Source organism: Pomacea canaliculata, linkage group LG2 (genome assembly GCF_003073045.1).
Source record: "Pomacea canaliculata isolate SZHN2017 linkage group LG2, ASM307304v1, whole genome shotgun sequence".
Lineage (NCBI taxonomy): Eukaryota > Metazoa > Mollusca > Gastropoda > Architaenioglossa > Ampullariidae > Pomacea > Pomacea canaliculata.
The window spans coordinates 34818381-34839999 of NC_037591.1; the positions used below are offsets into that span (position 1 = coordinate 34818381).

At 35.3% G+C, this 21619-nt stretch overlaps 2 protein-coding genes across 4 annotated transcripts in view; one reads left to right on the plus strand and one right to left on the minus strand.

Annotated features, from left to right (window-relative positions):
* LOC112556263 (pleckstrin homology domain-containing family M member 2-like) lies at window positions 1–17815 on the plus strand. Of its 2 annotated transcripts, none has more exons than XM_025225100.1 (16): window positions 1–148; window positions 1328–1449; window positions 2179–2288; window positions 2733–2857; window positions 3131–3193; window positions 3936–4064; window positions 4647–6082; window positions 7344–7413; window positions 7743–7892; window positions 8337–8434; window positions 8893–9034; window positions 9398–9552; window positions 9831–10062; window positions 10580–10753; window positions 10992–11111; window positions 11525–17815. In XM_025225100.1, the coding sequence occupies exons 1-16, from the start codon at window positions 62–64 to the stop codon at window positions 11621–11623; spliced, it is 3312 nt and encodes a 1103-aa protein (XP_025080885.1). In that variant the 5' UTR covers window positions 1–61; the 3' UTR covers window positions 11624–17815. The 2 variants fall into 2 exon arrangements, with proteins under 2 accessions (XP_025080885.1, XP_025080886.1); XM_025225101.1 differs by having other exon boundaries at window positions 10583–10753.
* Window positions 17761–21619, minus strand: part of LOC112556264 (cationic amino acid transporter 4-like) — a 15175-nt gene continuing 11316 nt past the window's right edge. For both annotated transcript variants that reach the window (XM_025225103.1, XM_025225102.1), the window contains exon 4: window positions 17761–21537. In XM_025225103.1, the coding sequence (XP_025080888.1) occupies window positions 21359–21537 (179 nt within the window). In that variant the 3' untranslated portion in view covers window positions 17761–21358. The remainder of the gene's footprint in view (window positions 21538–21619) is intronic.

The window sequence follows — 21619 nt, forward strand, 5'->3', positions numbered from 1 at the left end:
TCTAAGTCTGAAATCATATGCTGTCGGAAAGTAATGCAGCTTGTGAACGTTCTGGCAGCCAATGATGCTGACAGGAATGGCATATTCTACTGACAGAATGCGGTTTAAAGACAAAATAATAGCAAATATTGCTAAAGCCATTAAAGGAGTAAGTATATGCCGTATTTTTGTCAAGTGTCATGCTTAATCATCCTACTTGGTGCAAAATACTTTGTCAGAATATCACATGATACGGTGTTCGTCTGCTTGTAAATCTTTTGACTGGAGCTTGGGGGTCTCTGGCTGTTGTTTTCCTTGAACAGAAAGCTGTTTATCGCTTGAATGCATAGACTTTTTGAACTGAATAAAATGATCTATGAAATAAACGAGATTAAAGCCATAAGGATTAAAGTACATAAGGCACTAATAACTAGAGTTCATGGAAAGAAATAAGAGGGGGAAGTGTGAATCATTTAAGTGTAATAACATAATTATTAACTGTAGTTAAGGAATAAATAAAATCATAAAATGATAGTAAGACATTATCTGAACAAAAAATGACAGATTTAAAGTTACTTCAATGGGAAAAAAGTGTATTTCATATGTAGCTATAATTCCATAATTCAAGATCTATACCATGCATTCGCATGTAACTAAACTTAAAAAAAAACCAATACAGTAGCAGCAGAGATAAAGCATGTATGTCAAACATCAAAATGAAACTTATTAAACTATTTATGTTTCTAGCTGTTTTTATCAGTTTTTATTTTAAGCGAACTTTTAGATATTATGTAAAGTTATTCTTTTAGATATTACATATTTTCTTTGCTATGTTAAATAGTTAAATAGTTTATTAACAGTTAAATTTACAGTGCACATTTTCCTTTGTATAGGCAAATTCAGACTACAAACTCATAGTTTAACATACAACAACAGTGTGAAGAATGACAGTACTTGAAGATTAAAGTTTTTAATATTTTGGAATCAGCTGTCCACATTTTCTAGGTGTAATGTGGTTAATGCAGCCCTATGCTCCTCAAATGAGCAACAAGGAATAAACTAATGTGGTTTATAATTAGTAAGATTAATAGATTTATACATACTTAATAAATAGCGCATGACATCAGTTGACATTTGCGAAACCTTTTCATATTCCTTCCAAATAACATAACATTGTTTAAAAGAGCACCACTCAATTTCTTTGTGCATAATGCATAAACTTTCACAAGTCTTTGTGTGTGTATGTAGGCAAAGTTGCAGTGAGTAATTTAAGTAGGGCTGTATAGATTCTGAGGATAGAAAAAAATTGTTAAATTTTGTGTATTTTGGTGTATTTTGTTTTAAACAGATTCAAGAAGCAGTATTTTATCGGAATCGAGCACAACCTGAAGACAGCACCTTGGTTCTGAGAAACAATGATAGAGAGTGCCACAAGCTTTGCGAGAACCTTGACCATGTCTTTCTTCATGGGTAAATCCTTAAACAGTAATTGTTTGCAAAAATTAGAATAAAGAGAACTTACTGAAAAGCTATATTTTGTGTTCACTAGGTGGAGATGATTAGTTATATAATAAATTTTAATAACTATTCAGAATATGTAGACTTTATGCAAAAATTACTCCCATAGATTTAAAGAACACTTGTTTGCTTTGGCAGCAGTTCTCCTATCACTAAGTTATTATTTATGTTATTATTTAGTATGTCTTATCCTTACCTGAAGCAGCATATAACTATTCCATCCATTAATTATCTGCAGTTATAGGGTCGCTGATAAACAGTTTAGAATATGAAAGAAATAAGTGGCTCTGTCATTGATTTTGATGCATCACTGCAATGTCAAATTAATTTAGACCACATGATACAGAAAATGCAATATCTCTTTTATATGTAATTTGAATTCTGTTTATTAAGAGTATGCATTATGTATGCAGTATTTAATACACATTGCATAAATCAATGTGTGATTTTAAATAGCCGTTTATTAAAATACTTCCCAGCCTGCAAAGCTAGGGGGTTAGTAGTGGGCCCCAGTGGGTAAGTAGTGCAACTACCCTGCCGGCTGGGTTATATGAAAAGAAATATTAAGTCATTCATTTTTTTAGTCTTAAAATTTTACTAAGTTGACACTTTCATTTTTATTTTTATGACGTAGGTTTTAATTTAGTAAATTGTTCTCTGTTGATATATTTTATCTTTCAGACTTCGCCATGTTACAAATGGCTACTGGAAAGTTATTACAGAATTTACACGAAAAGATGCTGTGAAGGAAATACAGAATTTTAGTAACATAACAACAGATCTTGGCAGAGGTAATTTTTTTTTTAAGATTTATTTTTGTTCTTTTGCTGGTAAGTTTTTCTTGTTAAATTGTGATTCTAGGATAAAGTGTCAGTTCATTGCACCTTTTCCTTAAATTTAAAATTCTGAAAAAATTTAGCTCCTTGTCTAATAAAGACTGATCATAGAATGTATTTAAATGATGTCATGCGATTCCCAGAGTAAGGTTGCAGTCAAAATATTCTGAAATTGCCAAGTTCCAATAGGGATTTTTTTTACTCGACTATCAAAAATTTTCTGAAAGATATTTTCAGAAAAGCAAGTTTTATGCCAACCTAGGTTAAGGTTTTTGAGTTGCTATTGTTTATTTGCTGAAATTATTTTTTTTGTTTTTGGAAGTCTGTAGTTGCTTTCATTTTTGATCGCTACATACAAATTTTCCCATTAGAAATGAGGCGATATAATGAATTTAACAGGTCGTGCCTGGATATTCATGGCTCTGAATGAGTGCCTTCTGGAGAGTTATATTCGCAACATATCGGGTGATGCCAGGCGTCTAAAAAAGTATTACGTAAAGGAAGCTCTTCTTTTGGATCAACAGGTTAGTTGGAAATGTTCACCTTTTTTTAAAGCTTGTGTTTTTCTGAGGTATACACAATAATTGTTGCATGTTCCAAAAGTGCCTAAATTAATTTGTACAAGATGTATGGAGAGTGAGGGAGGAGGTTGTTAACACTGTTCATGGTACAAGAGAATTAAACATTTTAAGAATTTAAGTGACTTTTTTTTTTTAACATGAGGGGTGATGAAGAATTATTATTTTTTTTACTTAAAGGTAGTTGTCCATTGTCTAAGGATCATTACTGTGTTACAGCAAATGAGTGTCCTGTTAACCTTGACATCAGGACTTGAATGTGTAGTCTTCAAGCTAGAGTGTGTAAGTAAATTTATTCTGGCCAGGTCATTTGAGTCATTCATTGATTGAGAATCAAATTACATGAGAAAGCAATATGTGTTGTCAACAACGAAGAGACATTGCCATATAGTTATCTATCAGATCATGACTGAAGCCGAAACAGCTTAAGTGTTTGCAAGTGTGCCAGACTATTTCATGTTGCTGAGTTTGAGCAAGTTATTTCAATTTATGTGTAAGAGACAAGCGTTGTCATATGTGCTTAGCAGAAAAAGAAAAACCGGTGTTTGCAGAATGCAGATGACAGTTTATTAATTTAGATATTGCAAAGCAGTGTATTGGTAAAACTGTTCTCTCAGACAAAACATTTTTTCAATCCTTCAGAAATTTTGTTTAAAGAAGATGTAGTTGGAGAGCCTTGTTGAGCTGGTGCAAAACGGGGAAATAAACAAGTGCTAACTTATGCAAGTGATTGAAAAATGTTCTTGGGTTGGAAACTTATTAGATCCAGGAAAGAAATTTGACCAAAAATACACAAAAAAGTACATGCAGTCCACAAATTATAATACTACAGCATTGTTACCAGTTTAAAAGGTTTTTGGTGTAAGTTAGATGCAGTAGTTCTTGTGTTTTTATGTGTTTTATATATATGTATGTGTGTTTGTATTATAAGAAACTGACAGGTAAAGCTTGTCTAAAGTTTGTCTACTTTTTCAGTAATATGTATGCAAATATTGCTTTGAATAAATTACCTGTCATATGACAGGATTTGCCATACTTAGACCTTAGTGCATACCCACCACGCACTCGAACAGCTTCTGAGCTTGAAGAAGAGGACTCTGACCATATTTCTCATCATAGTGTTAGCAGCTTCTCTTCACGGCATAACAGTGAAGTGAGTACGGAGAATAATACAGTATATTAAAAAAAAAATTCAGTACATCTATATAGTGCAGTTTTATGAATATGGTCATTGCTCTTTACATTGTTAAACAAAAACATGAAGACACCATGCAACAGCCTGTTAGGCATGTGAACACTTTTCCCACTTATGCATGCACACAACAATACACATGCACACAGAGAATAGTGCTCTTTCTGCAGTTTAAGAGTGGTGCTAGCTAACATGGTCTGCTGTAAGGACCATGGTGGTTTCATGACTGATGAACATGTACAAATATAATAAAAAATATCTATATCCTGATTCTGGTCTGTACAAAAAACTTTAGTGGTTTTGTTGATATAATTTGTTGTGTCATAAAATGCCTTAGTTTTTCTGATTTATAAGAATTACTATTGACAATAATAGGAATTACAATAATATGCCATTACATAAAGATTGTTTTAGAGATAATTTTATTCTCTGGGGAAGCTGTAGAGAGGTGTGTGGGTGTTGACTTTGAATGCTACCTGAAGCTAAATGAACACAAGTTATCTTGAATGATACCATTTGTTTTATGACATCATTTGGTTCCAGACCGCTGCCTCCACACCTGAATCTGTGAAAGCTCTTACTGACAGTGACACATCCAGTCTTAGCAGTCTAGATGCTGGGGCACTACGACAGTCATTTAACCGCATCAGCTCCATCTCAGCTGACTCAGGTTTTCCAGGCGACATCATCAGTCTTCAGGGCAGCAAACAACGAAGTACAACACCAACGGACACAATATCAATTTCTAGCCATGGATCAGGAGGAGAACCTGACAGACTAACCCGACTGGAAAGCTTGGTGAAGGATGTAGAGGAGACTGATGGAGGAGGCCTGGAGGTCATTCGTGTCCGAGGAGGAAAGAAGTCATCTGTTGCCAGAAAGAAGAAGAAGGTGGACAAGAAGAACAATAACGAAGGATTAAAGTTGCAAGGATCAAATGCTTCAGGATCACAGAACAGTATACGTGAAATGGGAAGCAGTGGTGCTGGGGATGATGTATTTGCATCTGAAAATCCCCACACCTCTGAGAATCTGGTTTTATTGTCAGACTCTTATGTACTGGAATTAGAGAATAAACAGCAGTCTTCAGATCTTGAAGTACTTGTGAATTCCTACTCCACTATCACAAGGAGACCTTCTGATGGTACTGATGGTGCCGGCACATTATCTGTGAAAAACACAATCGATAATAATGAGGATGGTCCCTATGTTGCCGAGCAGCGAGAAGAAAAAATACTGAATAATGTTATTCCTGGAACTGTTGATGCTGCAAAAGTCAGTGCAGACATTTGCAAAGAGAAAAGCTTGTCTGGAATTCAGAACAAAGTGCAGTTTGTGTTTGATTCTGAACTTTCATCTCAACTAAACCCAGATAAATTGCTCGTCACATGTTCAGAGAAATCACACACTTCTGAATCTGCCCAAGTGAACAAAGATACCTGTGATACAAACTGTAATCCATCTTTTCAGCAAGATCAGGGGCTGTCGCAAACTCAGCCTTTGCAAAATGTTGAGCACAAGCATGCATTTGCTGTTAAGGAGCTGGAGTCAAAATGTGCTGAATTGTGCAGACCTGTGGAAGAGGGCCCAGAGGAAAATAACAGTACTTTCAACTCAAAGCTTCCCAGCATGTCAGCTTCCTACCCCAAAACTGTCAGTAATAATTGGGATGCACACTGTGCTCAGAAGAAAGATTATGAACACGGTCTTTTTGTGAAGGAAAATGGGGTTTTAAAGACAGAAATTGATACGGAGCAGGATGAAGAGCAAGAAGCAGACTTCTATGGTGATTCAAGTCCAGCACATGTTTCTTCACCAAGAACTCATTCCTTCAGTCAGCTGCAAGATTATGTTGATTACATTTCAGGCAGTCACGAGGACCACCTTATCAATGAAGTGGATGCTTTCCAAAGATCTGTCGGTGTCTGTAGTTCCGAAGACAAAAGTGGAATCACTTGGACAAAAGAATATGCATTGAAGTAAGTATAAATTCTCACTTTTTCTTCTTATAAAAAGATTATGTTTGATTTTACTCAATTTACTGGTTCTCAAATATGATGGCTTGATAAATGTTCCCGAGGGTAACTAAAAAAACTAAGATTGCTTCTGTAGATTGGTTGGCTAAAGTTTAAATATATTTTGTAAATTATATTTTATTATTTTTCTTTAACTGTCATTTATAGAAACAGATTTGCATGCTTTTGGCTTAGGCTGATAATATCGGGACTGGTAGAACTGTTTTGCCGCTACCTCCATTACTTTAACTACTAGACACGCTGTAATATAAGCAGCTACAACTAAAAAAAGTTAAAATATTTTAAAGAAAGAATATTTTTTTAAGTGTAAATGGCTTTGTTCTAGTGACCTTTAAATCAGACAATTTAAATGGAAACCTATAATTTTTTTTAGTATCTAGAGCAGTGGTTCTTAACCGGGGTTCGGTGAGTCAGTCTCAGGAATTCGGCGGAGCCTCCACAACGGAGGTCAAGACACACCCACAATTTGTGATGACACTAAAGAAGGGTTCGGTGAATGTGCATATGAAACTTGTGGGTTCGGTACCTCAAACAAGGTTAAGAACCACTGATCTAGAGCAACATTTCACAAAGAAGAGTATATAAAAGTAAATATACATTCTTACATACATGCATAGTAATAATAATAACATTAATAATAATTTTACAGGTAAAAATTGTAGATTTAAACAAACTTATGGGTCACAATAAAAACTCCAAGCAAGCAAGTGTTCAAGAATAAAGCATGGTAGACAAAGGCTATAGCAAAATAAATGAACATTGAAGAACAACAGTTTAAGACAAAGCATGCCCAATTAAAACAAGCAAATAGAAAAGAAATGGAGAGAAAAGAATTTGTTAATTAGAGCTATGAGAGATAGCAGAAGAAATATGTCTTGAAAGTTGACATTAATGTCTTGTTGTACGATTGGAGGGATAATTAAAAGAAATTACGTAATGTGCAACCTGAATAAAAAAGACGTAAACTCAGCTTAGACTCTTCAAACTATTAATATAGGAATAATGCATGCAGCTTTGGATATTGTCAAACAAGGCTTTCTAAATATTTTTGCCTTACTCTTCATTCAGCAAGGCACCTGCTTCTTTTATTTAACCCTCGACATTAAGATCTTTGTGATGCAGAGAACTTTTTGTTTCATGGCTTTTATAGTTTTTCAGCTAAGTACCTTTGCTTTGGCATTCAGCAGATTGTATCTTTTAAAAGGTTAGACAACAACACTAAGCTGCAGATCATGCTAGATGTATTTCGCCATGATGATGAGGAGTTCTTCAAGGTGAGAATACGTGCAATCAATATAGGTATTTTAAAATTTATTTTATTTTTTGAGATAGTCTCATGCAAAAGTAAAATTGAGTAAACAGGACTTGGAAGTTGCAAAATTCATGAAACATCTATAAAGCTTGTCTTTACCGACCTGCATTTACTGGTGTTAATGAACACATTAACACTGCTTGAATATTTCTAGACAGTCTTTAAATGGCCATGTAGCAACAGCAAGGAGTCACTGTATAAGTGTATAGAGAGCGTTTAAGTTCAGCCTTGATGCATTGTTATAACAAAACCACTCTTATCAAAAGGGCTATTTATTCACTGTTTTTTCAGATGTTTGTGACCAGAGAAGGCCACACAGAGGGAGACATAAGGATAGTCTACGTACTTGTAACCAACTACATGTTTTATTTGCTTTATAAAAAGGACCGTAAATTTGTGGCAGATTTTGCCATACAGCTCAAAGACCTGAGTTTTGTTAGTGTAAGTAACTGAACAATTTAAAAATACTTTTCAGGATGTGAATATTTTGATGATGTTTCGTTTAGGTAATAATGATATATTTAAGGTAACATTACTAACCAATAAGTATTATTAAATAATATCCTTTCTTTTTGTGCAGTTTTTGAGTTCTTTTTTGTTTTTGTCCACTTTATTTCTTAATTAACATGGAATGGACAACCTGCCGACCATGGCTGACAATAAACAGTGATCTTTTGCCTATCTGCAAAATTTCTGCTCAATGAGCATTCTTTGGAATGGATACCTGCGCATTACAAATCGACATCATCATCATCTGTCAGTTAATAGAGATTTAATGTCTTTTAAATATTTCTGTTTTTTTTCTTTTTTTCCTTTGCTTGAGACTTGCTTATTTGAGTGTGATGATTCAATAGTGATTTCTTGTTTGTTTGTTTATGTTCTCAGTTGAGCCTGAATAAACAAATGCTCCACATTGAGAGTACAGGTTCCAATAGAAAGAAAGAGAGAATCTGGTTGACACCAGGAGATCAGATTTTAGCACAGTAAGCTAAGCATTATTCTTTGTTCTTATGTTACATTCAATATTTATCAAAATCGTTAGTGATGATAGCTTCTAGTATATTGACAGTGTGTACGTAAATGACTGTATAGATTTTTCCTATTGCAAGGGCTGTTCATGGTGTAAAATTGTTATCAAGTTTTTATAAGTGAGGAATGTTGTTAGCATTAAGGGTATTGATGACATGTGTTGGAGAGATTTGAGGTATCCCTGGCTACTCTCACTTGCAAGATGTAAGAGAATTGTTTAGGTATGTGACAGATATTTTGCACTGCATGTTGTCAATTTTTTTTTTTCATAGACGTAATCATCACTTTCATTTAGTTTTTGTTTGTAAAGAAAACAATATTGCAAGTCTTATTAATGAGATTCCTACTAGTTTTACATATGCTTTTTATTAGATCAGCTCATAAATGGTACACTGAAAATACTTGCTTGTAGAGAAATGGTGGACTGCATGGAAGCAGCTGTGAAAAATGTCCTGCCCATAACAATGCGAGCATGCCATTTCAGTACAGCTAGTGATGACCCCACTGACGCCATTGCTCTCAGGAAATACATCTCTCATGAGTGTCACTGTGAGGTAAGTGGATGTGATGTGATGGTGATGGTGCTTTTGTGTTGGAGTCTGATGCGGTAGGCATGTTCCATCAAGTGATATTGTGCCCAAGCATAGAACCATATGAAGATGCAACTACTAAAAAAAAAAGAAGTATTTTGTGTAAAAATGTAAAAAAAAAGGGACAAGTAATTCCACTTAATCATTTTGTACCGATTGTGATTAAACTCTGAGCACACAACAGGCATTTTGTAAGATGAAGCCATGAAAAGTGTCATTGCTACAGACATGTTCAAGTGAAGATATTGAAAAACAAGTATCATAATATCTTTGGTCTTTTAAAAATAAGAATTTCTCTCAATAAGGGTGTTCTGTATTCTTTCACAGGATGATAATCTTGAAGACTACTCACTTGTTTTCTGGGAGGATGCTCAGGCCCGTAAGACTCGATCAACTTCAGTAACACGAGAAGGTACTCTTCTCCTACGTATTCTTGACCCTTTTAAGGGGCACAAATGGAAGACAGTTTTTGTTGTGCTGAGGTAAGATTTTAATACATCAACAAGCTTACTCCATTACTTCAGCTCAGAATTTTGTGTGAGTTAATCCCAAGCATCTCAAGATAACCTAATTTGACTCCAGATGTGCATTAAGCTCAAGAAAAGTGTTATAGTTATATAGCTATTCTTAATGCTTATCACTTAGTTATCATAAATATTAGGTATCACTTAAACATACAGAAAACCATCTACACAATCTTCAAGAAAAATTTGCTCATGCTTGAAAACTAGAGCTTCAAACATCGGACTTTGTGTTGCAGGGACTTTATGTTGTGCATTTTTGACAACAAGACAGACAGCAAGCCCCAACAGTATTTATGCCTTGGGGGAGAGCAGTGTGTTGGATGTCGGTTGGAGACCTTGCCAGATCGCCCTTACTGCATAGAGATCATACTGGCTAAAGGAGGCAGCTGGTATCTCAGTGCTGGCTCAGAAGAAGATGCGTCATCTTGGAGACAAGCCCTTTGTCTGGCGGTATCTGAAGGCTTGCAGGTTAAATAGTTCTGTACCTAGGCTTGGCTTACTATTAGCGGGATTGTTTCTATTTTCTGTCTTGAAGTTAAAGAAAGTATTATCTTCATGTTGAAATTAAAGGGCTAAACTATTTTCGCATTTTATGGTAGCCACATAAACTTTGCTTTCTTCCTCTGCCTCTCATGAATTTACTGTTTTTAGACCGTGCTTGGTTCCCCAAACAAAATACCAGCATAACAGGGTGAAACAACCGCACTTTTTATGATTAGTCCTTGGTAATCGAAAACTGCTTTATTACTGCAGTATTTGCTTTAATAAAGTCAAGGCATGTACTGGTAGCCTCCGTCAAACATTCTGCTGTTGCTGTTTTTGATGTGATAAGTTCTTTGTTGCTTAATCCAACAGAATTGTGTTGTGCTCTTTTCCTAGGACTTTTTTTTCCCCTCTACTCTTTTCTTGCCTATAGCCTTGTTTTCGAATATGCTGTATTCCTTTTACCTACCTTGTTCTTACCCGTGATATCTGCTTTATTCAGCAGGACAATGCTACACTCAGCTGCTTACCATGTGTTTCTGTGGTAACACCACAAAAATTGTTGCTGTGTCATGAGGATGTGCAGACCAGATTTTTCCGAACCATCGCAAGTGCTAAGGTGGAAGAGGTTACGGCCCTGATACTTGATGCTGACTACAAGACTTACTGCATAGTGGTAAGTGAGCCTGTCTAAACAAAAAAATTAATTTGTTATTAAAATGATGAGAATAATAAGTTTCAATAGAAGAAATGTGTGAAAATTGTGAATATTCTTCATTGGCATATATGTGGGATTTTTTTTTTTTTTTAGGATAATTTTCTTGATTAAAACTATTAGAATATGGCAAAAGGCTTAAAGATGTTTACAGTTACGAATGTTTAAGAGGATATTTTTTTTAAATCATGGTGAACAGGAATTTGAGTCCCAAGAGCAAGGAGTTAGCAGTGAGCAATGGGTGTTTTATTTCAATACTCCACTTGAGTTGGATCGTTTCACTACTGCTCTAGGCAAGGTCTGGAGACAATCATACCAGGTAACTTTTCAAATTCCTTTGGAAAGTTTAAGACACCTTGTGGCTACCGTAATATTATTGATGATATTACAAGATAGGTGGTTGAGTCTAATGTTGAGGGCATATAGTTTTGGCTGTTTTTAGTACAGTTGGTCAAATCAGTGCCTTCTGTGTAACTTGTTTATCCCTCACAAATGGCACATTTTATTAGAGTACAATTATAGTAACCTTAGGGGAAGCTGATAGCCAAGTTGTTAGAGCACTGGTGTCTGAACTAAGAGCGTGCTGGTTTAATGACTGATTAGCGCAGCAAACTTCCCCTAGTCCACCCAGTCGACTGCTGACTTGAATGATTACCTGACTTCATAAAGGGTTGGGGAAGATGCCTGCTGTGTGGGGTACAGTCACAATAACTCGGCTTGTTTTAACTTCAGGTTCCTCTGTCACCTGGTGCCATTGACAATTTGTTGCTGCAGAGACATTGTCAGGAACAGGTTGAGATTCTTCAAAAGGATTTGGATCAGAAGCGATGAGTGTTGACATCTTGATAATATGTTGTTTTTATCTTGGTGATTCTGGCATAAATGGAAAAGTCTGAGATAGGTGGCAGGCTTGCCCTGTGTCGTGATAAGACTTCTGAAGTTTTTAACTCCTTTGTTATACCCAGGAGCACAGTAAGTCATAATGTTTTATTGAATCAGTTGTGATGTAGACTCCTGGCTTATACATTTAATATTCATAGTTCAGTTTAATGAGCATTGAACATTGCTGAAGGTCATAATTGTTAACATTCTTGTTGCAACTTTGTTGTTTAGTGGTCTTTGTCAGCTCTTCTGTTTCCTCTCATCACAGTCATGCTTCATCCTGTGGCAATATCAGCTTATTCCCTGTACTCATTGAACATTCCAAAAATGTCCCTTTTACACACTATGCCTTGTCATTATTTGTGGAGAATGAAGGTGTGTGTGTGTGTGTTATAAATTATAAGTAGATGATAAATCCTTCTCTTTCTAATTATAATGTGATACCTCTTCAGAGGCAGAACTTTGTTTACCTTGTACTTCTCAAACTTATGGAGAAAGGCTCATTTTCCATCTCTTAATTTAAATTGTCTGGTCTTATGAATGATGGTGACAGTGAAAGAGAGAACAAGGCATATAGGTGAGTGTGCATTTGTAAGAAAGAAAATGTGTGTGGGAAGTGTATGTGTATGGAAGTGGGTGTGAGAGGAAAAAGAAAATTGTATGATGTGTAAATGTGTGTGTGAGTATGACAGACTGAAAATGTTTGTGGGTGTGAGATACTGCATATACGTGCTTGAGTGCACATATAAATATGTGAGGGCAGCATCAATCAGCTTTCTAAACTTTTATAAATATGTTCATTTTTTAAGTACCTGTAAATAAGAAAGATAAAAAGTTATCAAAGGTGGTCCAGAAAAAGACAGGACATAAATTTAAATGGTTCTCTTTGCATGATAGCCATATTCGATCAAAAATAGACAAGTTGGAAAATCAGAAAACCTAACCACAGCTCTGTGGCTGCTCGGTTTAGTGCACTGATAACATAAGCATTGTGTGAAACAGTTCTTTTTACTGCTGTTTTATGTATTTTACCTCTATTATGTATTTTAAGTGTGTGGTGTAGGGTATTGGTCTCTGAGAAATTTAATCAGTGAAATGTTTGTAGCAGCACTTGTGCTATTATTTCTAGACTATTAAAAGAACAGTTCACAGCAGAGAGAGGTATAGAGGGAATAGAGATGTCCCTGGAAGTGATGAAATACTGACCTCTCTCTTTTGCTTGCACAGGGTAATCTTTTTCAAAAGGCACTACATGTATTTAGTAGAGCTGAGTGTAGTGACTGAGTTTATTTTAGATGAAAATGCTCGGACTAGAAGTGGCTACACTGTGATAAAAATAAGGAATGTAGACTTTCTTTATTTTGTTGGTAATTTCTAAAACAATAAAGGAATAGGTGAGAAGGTTATTATTTAATATGTAAAATTAATTCTCTTTTTCATATGTGCAACTACAATTTGTTTGATTATTGCAGTCAGTAAGGTACTTTGTTTTGTTTCATTACAAGCATTAAAATACCAGTGGCTGTGTTTTTAAAAAGAATTAGAAAAAGTGAAATGTGGAAGAAAAGAGGAAGATTAGGTGCTATTTATAAGGACTTGTAGAACATTCCCATATGAATGACTTTGCTGCAATAGTCTGCTCACAGCAACATGCTCAGCTGAATGTATTGTTAAATTGTCATGAGGATAGTGTCGATATGTCTTTGGGCTTTCATCCAGAGAAAAGTGATGCAGGTTAGTATTGACCGGGTTTTCATTTCTGTATTTACCAAGCAGTTGTTAGGTCAGAACTAAATTAAAATAACTGAAAAACATTTCAGTAGCATTTGTATCATTTGTAATTGGTCATTATGCTCATCTTTATTACCAGTTTCACAATAAATACATTTTTTATGATTTTGAATGGCAACACAAGGTAGTACCCTTCATGCAAATCAAAGCACAATTATTTATAGCCAAAAATGATGCTGAGATTGAAAATTAACTGAGAACAGAACGTAATAAAAAATTATATCAGAATTTGAAATATTTTATAATCCTGATAATGTATCTTTGTTAAAAAAAAATTGTTTCTGATGATTTAAGATGAAACATGATATATTAAATAAAGATTTTGGTATGTTGTTTCCAGGAGCTCTTTACCCTCCACTTATTTTAAAAGAATAATCCTTTATATTAAATCCAGTAATCTTTGTGTTTACATTCTTTAGTGCCATTTAAATGTGTACCTGTAGTATTATGAAGGTTTGTAATAAAAATATACAGTAACACCTCCTTAAGACCTTCTGTATCATGACCTCCTCTTAGATATGACCCAAAGTTTTATAATGGATTTATTTTGCTTTATAACCATCATTTCTGTTATGACTGCCTTCCAACTCCAACAGTTTTTTTGCAATGTTATGACTTTTTTTGGTTAAGTTGGGACGTAAAATAAAATCAAACATTTAAAAATAGACTACTTTTCTAAAGACTGCTTGTCTGTTGGGTCACCGGTCATTTTTACCCCAAATCATATTGCGCCTGCAATATTGCCCATCCACTTGAGTTGAATCAATTCTGCCATGACCATACCATCCTGTACGAAACTACATTGACCCAACACTAAAAGTCAGTGATCGAGGCCCAAAAAAACTGAGTGACACAAATAGCTACTAACCCTCTTAGCATGATATCTGTATTTACCAGTACTTTCCTGTGTTTTTTTCAATTTACAATAAAACAACTAAATATGATCATATTCCTTCAAAATTTTAGACTGAAGAAGCACTGACCATCCCTTTTTTTTCAAAATGTAGTTCATGTTTGAGTGAGGTAGGGGAAAACATGACATGAATTACACCATGTTAATGGCTGTCAACACCATCTGTACAATAATAATGATATCCCTGCCATATTTTACAAGTATGTTGTGCACATGTTCTGTAATGAAATGAACCATTCTCAAACCGATACATTAGAAACATTTAAAAATACACAATCACAAAATTTCTTTGCTGTGAAAATCTAGTTTCTTCTTTACCTGCAAGTGTGACTAAGGTTCAGTTTAAAAAATACAATGTAAATCACAAATCTGCAAAAATTTTATAAAAATCAGATAAAACGTTAAGAAAATATTTTGACAAAAGTGACATGAGCAAAGTATACCTCGCTTCACTAAAATATGAATTACGCCAAAGAAAAAAAGGATTGTTCTGCAGGCACCTAATTTAAACTTCTATAAACAGGGATGGCCCATGCTAATTTGGTGAAAAACTTTGAAGGCATGTGATTAAATTTAGTGGTTTTATCATAATTTGAAACAAATGCAGGAAAATACCATCTTGCAAGTTGTTATTAGTGGTGTCAAATAGACTCGACAGGAGATTGACATGACACTAAGGTGACATGATTTTGGGTCATAACTGGGCTTCACTGTCATTGCTGTCTTTGTTTACCATCAAACATCAGTTGATCATGTTTCATTAATGACCGTGGACAGAAGTCATAAGTTTATTAAAGTGAGATTCACGTGACTGACTGACTGTGCTCTATTGCAACTTTTTGCTAAAATCATGATTTGAAAAATAGGTATGGTGCATTTTAAGAAAGCGTCTTTGTCTACCGCAGTAAACATATCAATTGCTCTTACACGTGCCATATTAATATTAATCCCCAATCAATCTTCAACAAAGTGTAATAATGGCAGAAAAAGCATGACTGAGCAAAAGCAAAAATGACAAAAGTTCCATGATATGGTTTCAAGAGCTTTATTTTCAGCATCGAAATAAGTGAACTTTAATTTATGTGTTTGTTCATGGAATCTAAGCAGACTGGTCAGTTTCCCCCACTAAGATTCCTCTCAGTTACAACCTAATTTGGTGGATTTTAGCAAGGTTTTTAGGGAGGTTTTACTGTATTTTGAGCAATTTAGGATGTTACCTGTTGTATCTGTATTAAGCTCTAGCTACTTTTCATTCTGCATCTTTATCTAAAATTGCAGTGTGTGTGTTTCCACAGACGTATGTGTGTGGGAAAGACGGAACTAGAACTTTTCAGTGGCCGCTTGTCATTCATTCATTCCCATACATAATCACAGATTATTTCACACTTCTGCTGATCTAGTTTTATTAGTTGCTGGCAGCTTTGTATTAAATCATTTTATTTTTGCCATCTGTACCACTTATCGCTGATTTCTTTCTTTTGTGAAACTGTGTTGCTTTTATGGTGTTACAAGATCTGCAGTTCATAACAGTGGAGATAATCGAGTCAACAGAATGAACATTAGGTTAGTTTTCTGTTCTGACATTTAGCAAGGAAATGTCATTCGTGTGTGATGCAAAATTTTTTCTCAGCTTATGCACAACAACAATTTTAACTAGTTCTCTTAGGTTCTTTATGTGAGCAGATTGCAACTGCTGTACACTATGCAAGACCTGCATCTGAAAATTATTCTTGCTTAAATTATTTCAGTGGCATCTTTGTTTTTATAAAAGATGTTTTTGATTTGTCACTGTTACACTTGCACACAAATTGAGATTATTGGAGTGTTGTCAGAGTTTTATTCAGTTTTCTTGGCCATTATGCATATCTCTCAGTTTGCCGCTGAGCAATTTATGTTTCAGCATTAACAAGTCAAACTGAAAGGGAAAAGCAAGTAAAGTGTTGGGCTTATTCAGATGATCCATCTCTATCATTTAAACTCACTTTATAATTGACTTGATTTTCCTTTTCAAGTGGTGGTAATGCTAGGTGTATGCCTAAACTGGAAACCCTTGTGTTAAAGTTATTTTTATGTGATCATTTTCTGTTATTTATAAACTTGTCATTCTTAAAATTGTGCAATTGCTCTTCTTCGAGAGCAGTTGAAACCAGATACATGCAGACACTTCACCATTGTGTAATCTGAGATTGAGAATAGCAGATGTGCTGCTCATTTGGGGGAGTATGTTATTACTGCACATGGCGTGCAGATTTTTATTTACTTTGTAGTTTCATTGTGTTTCAGATCATGTTTTGTGTAAAATGCAGCATGAAGTAGTCTTTATGCTCAATATTTAAATGGCGTTGCTTATTAGCTGTAGGCAGTGTGCTCAAATTACCTTTAAGCAAAGGTTCATTTTGTGGCTTTAGTTAAGACCTAGACTAGTGAGGGGAACATGCATGATGGTCTTGAACACCAGCTATGAGTTACCACCAGTTATATAAGGTGCAGTTCTCAATAATGAGTGTTTTAGTTATTTTGAAATGTTGACAAGTGCTTTGGTGCCCATATGTTCTTGCCTATGTTAATATTAATGATGTTGACCATAATTCTACTTTGTTCTAGGGTCAGTAACTGTGCAATATGTCAGGGCATAGGTTTCCAGTGCAATTAAGGTTACAGTCCTCACTCTCAACAAAGCTTGCTTTTTGTGTTGTGCAGTGTTAAGAATGAAAAGCTTCTTGCTGCAAATGAATGTTACAGGAGCTAAAGGATGCGTTGTAGTAAACAAAGAGAAGTTGACTATGTATACACACATACTTGCACATGTACCTGTAGGTATGTATGGGCGTGTGCCTCAGGGTGTCTGCATGCATGTGTTAGTATGCATAAATGTGCCAGAAAAATAAACCACTTAGGTTAATTTGTTTTGTAATTTCAACACTGGAAACACATTTCCAAGAACCAACCATGCTGTCATAAGCATTTTTATCTCTCTGGACATTTGTGGAAAAGTGCCCCTAGGGTCTATAAAGTCTTGCTGTATTTGACTATGTTGATATTTTGGGAACACAATCCAAGCGTGGAAATAGAGAAGTCTGTATGAAACCTACAAGTGAGGCTAAAGAAGGAAAAAACAAAATTAAGGGTTGCTATTGTAAATTAGCTCGAGCTTTTAATGCTTTTAAATGAATGCAGTTCCACTTAGTGTCTAGTCGTAACTTTATGGCTTCCTTCCCTCAACTCCTAAGAACAAATGAAAGATAGCAGTTTATTTGTGAGGGTGTGTAGAGGTTGTGTGTGTTGGGGATGCAGAGCTGCCAGATTAAGAAAAGTGGCTATTTCCATGTCATTACCAGGGATTATATAGAAAAAAAAATGCAAGTTGTGATATGTTACTGTGTACAGCTGAAACAATAACTTTATTTGCCAAACCAATAAAAGTGCTTTAGTTACAATGCTGTAAACATTTGGTTTTGATATGATTGTGAAGCATCAAAGTATAAGCATCTATTTCTCAAGAACCTGCCATAACCATTTTTTTTTTTTATGCAAACTCACAATTTTCGTGGCAGTGGTACAGAATACACAGTGTGTGGCACAACACAACTATACATACAAGGATAGTCCCTTATAGTTTGCTTTAAGCTGTCAGTAACATTGTCATTAAATTACTTTGCTGTAAATTTGGTGTCAGCTTGACCAAAACAAAAATATTGCATACAAACAGAATAATCACGCACAATGTCATTGGCAGAGACAATAACCAACTGCACTTGCTATGTGCTGTAAGGGGGTTTTCACCAACCTTATTTCAACTAATTCCGTGACCGTGATTCAATTATCTTCCCAGCAGTAAATTGTGGAAGATTGCCCACCCCCCACCTGTTAAAAAAACAAAGCAACAAACTAAAACACCTATTACAATGCAATTGCAGTGAAGCAAACTGTTATCAAACCTAAGGATAAACCCAATCTTAACAGTCTGAGGGGATAAGCTTGCTCTTATTTTGCAGATGTGTTCTGAATTAGATGTCAGTAATGAATCTTCACATCTGTATTTACCATATCTGGGTTTTGGTACTCTCGCATCTTTTATAGATGGATTTATTGTTCTTTACTAACTTTAACAGTTTGAACTGATTTGATCTGTTTACTAACTTTCTACAGCAGCAATCTTGAGTCACAATGAATTAACTCCAGTGATGATGACCTGCTGTATAACATGATGTCACTGGTCTGTATTTTTCTGGCTTCGTATGCAGAAAGCCCTTAGCACATGAAGATTCTGATTCAGGGGCCCCTAATTACCAGCTATCATAGGATATGGCGCTGCAACGCGGATCCCTGCATCAAAATTTTTAAGTGCTATCGTGCGGATAGTCCAATCAAGGCTTCCCGCATACGAGTCCTGATCTCATTTTTTTTCCGTATTCTCCTGGTTTTCTGAAGATTTTCATTTTACTGTTCAAAATGCAGTAATCACCCATTACTAACAGCAAACAGCTAAGATCTGTGAATTGTTCATCATTTTACATCATTAACTGTTACTGAGATGTCAGCATTGTAGTGAGCTTGTCTGTTGTGTGGCATAGTGCTCTAAGCATATGAACCTTATTTAATAGTACAATAATATTATCATATGTAAACATCTATATGTCCTCAAAATAATTTCAAAACTTTAAAGTGATAAATTTATAATAAAAACATTCTTTTTAAACAATAATTTCAGCTCAAAGGGCTGTTCTTACCATAAGGTGTGATTTCAATTGTATTCAATGAGAAGAATGTCTCACCACATACTGTACTTCAAATCTAAGCATATAACTCATGGTAACTGAGCACATTGCCATTTACAGCATGTTTCAAACTGATTATTGCTTTTTAAATGACAAAATAATCCTCCTTGTCACCTTCAGCTGATCATCAAACTATAGCCTATTGAAGTGTTTCAGTTTCAACTTGGCTAGGAGCTGAAATAGCACATACCAGCTTCTCTTTTTACCCAGACTTTCCTTCCACATAAAATAAAATGAAAAGATTCAGTGATAAATATTTGATTCCACTTTTGAATGCAGCAGTTCCTTCCTTTGAATGATCTTTATCTAGTGAGTCATTTTCAAAATTTTGTTTAGTTTTAGAAGGTCTTTCTGTGGTGCCAACAGCCTTCTCATAAAAGAGTAGTGGCCAATGGTGCTGAAGGTGAAATTATACTGCAGTGAAAATGGCTAAGACATTAATGGAAATGTTTGTGCTGCAGCATATAAAAGAGAGAAAAAATTTTCTCTAACCCTATTACATGTGAAATTTACCCTGAAAAGGGTTATTCATCAGGACAGGTTTATGAATCAGAAAATTTTCAGTTAACTAAACATTGCTTTTAAAACTGTCATTCGAAGACGAAGCTAAAGGTCCAGTCAACCAAAAGGTTCTTTGGCTGTGTGTGTATAGCCATAATAGGAAGATCAGCTGTCTTATGTAGAACCATCTATGTCATTAAGGACATAGATATTGCTGGGCAAGAAAATAAGTCTTGCATAAAAAACTCCACCATTAATTTTATAGATTATGCAAATGTCTCACAACGTGAACATCACAGATTTTGTAAATACATTTTTGACACTTAGGAATTACATGTGATATAGATACTTGATACAGTGTTTCATAAGCCACAGAGAGTGTATTTACAATCTGGCGGTACATAACACTATCAAAAACAAAAGGCAAATGTTTTTTGCATTTTGTCTGTCAAAACAATCAGCATAATTTTGGGGCAACACTGACATGTAAGAATAACAGTGTGGAATATTTATGTCAGCTGGCTCTTGAGTAAATATTTGTGACACACACGCAGATACATGCATGTGTGCACACACACACACAGAGAAAATGTCTCTAGTGAGATAAAAAAATTTCTGTTATGCACATTGTTACTCCACTCTTTCCTGTCTTAGAGGGGTTACAACAGGTAGCATTCTTGGATCAATACAGTAGACAATTTGTTTTGCACATTATCAGATTTTAAGGACGCCCTGTCTTTCATGTGCTGATACTGCATTTTAATGCTGGGGATCTTGACTTTTAAGACCACACCTTGTGTTAGTCATAAAACAAGTACAAGTGTACACCCTGCACCGCCACATCTGTCATTTAGTTCCTGCTGAGTTAAAATCCAGTTCAAGCTAGCACGAACCTTCTGAACTACATGCTGCTGTCATTGCCACATCATTAGGGTGTAGCTTGAGCAAAGTGTGTTTCAGCTAAAAGCAGGAAAAAAGAGATTTAGCATTTTTATGGACTAGAGAAAGAGTGTTAAAAGGGACTGGGGTGAAAGATTAGGGAAAGTGGGATTTAAAAAACCACCATTGAAAGGAAGCCATTAAAATGTTCTCAGTGAGGTCAACTGTAATTACTGCCAACCTCTAAGTGCACTCTCATCATTAGCCCTGCTTAGCGTATTATAAAACTGGTGCTAATTATAGCATTATCTGGCTAAAACAAATTTAATGATTTTGGGGGAAGGGATTGCCCCATATGCCTGTTGATATGCTGAACCTTTGACGAGAGTTAAAATACATTTTTATTAAAGTGAGATGTATTGTCTGTTCAAATTGCATTCAATATAGTGAATGTTTATAACTGCTGTCCCTTAGGACAAGCAAGGAAGTCCTTATTTAGAAGAATTTCTAATGTCAACTTAGTCATAAACTTTACAAACACCATATTCTGTACACGTGCATGTACACATATGCATACAAATGTGTGTGTGTGTGTGCGTGAGCATGTTGGTTTGTTAGCATGTTTGTGTTCTTATGTGACTGCCTGCGTGCGTGCTGCTTATATCAAAACACATGATCACACTTAAATAAATCACTGTTAAGTCTTGGGCACGCAGAATCTTGTTCCCTACCACAAGAATCACAGGCAACAGGATACAGTAAGCTTCTGAACATTATACTTTGTGACGTCTAATTTCTAATGGAATGCATGGAAACATTGAGTCAAAAATAACCCTCCTCTCTACGAGAAGGCTGCTGTTCTTTAACTTCCTCCTCCATGGTGGACAAGCTGCTGTCCGGGAGCTTGGCATCACCATGGTATTCCACCATTGGTCCATAGCCTTCACATGTTCGGTTCTCTCTACTGAAGTGTATACCGTAGATAAAGTAGACAAGAAAACCTGTAACCAAACAAAATGTTGATGGTATACTGAAGTAACTTGTAGTTTTCCATTTTTTAAAACTAATATTTCTTGATGTTCT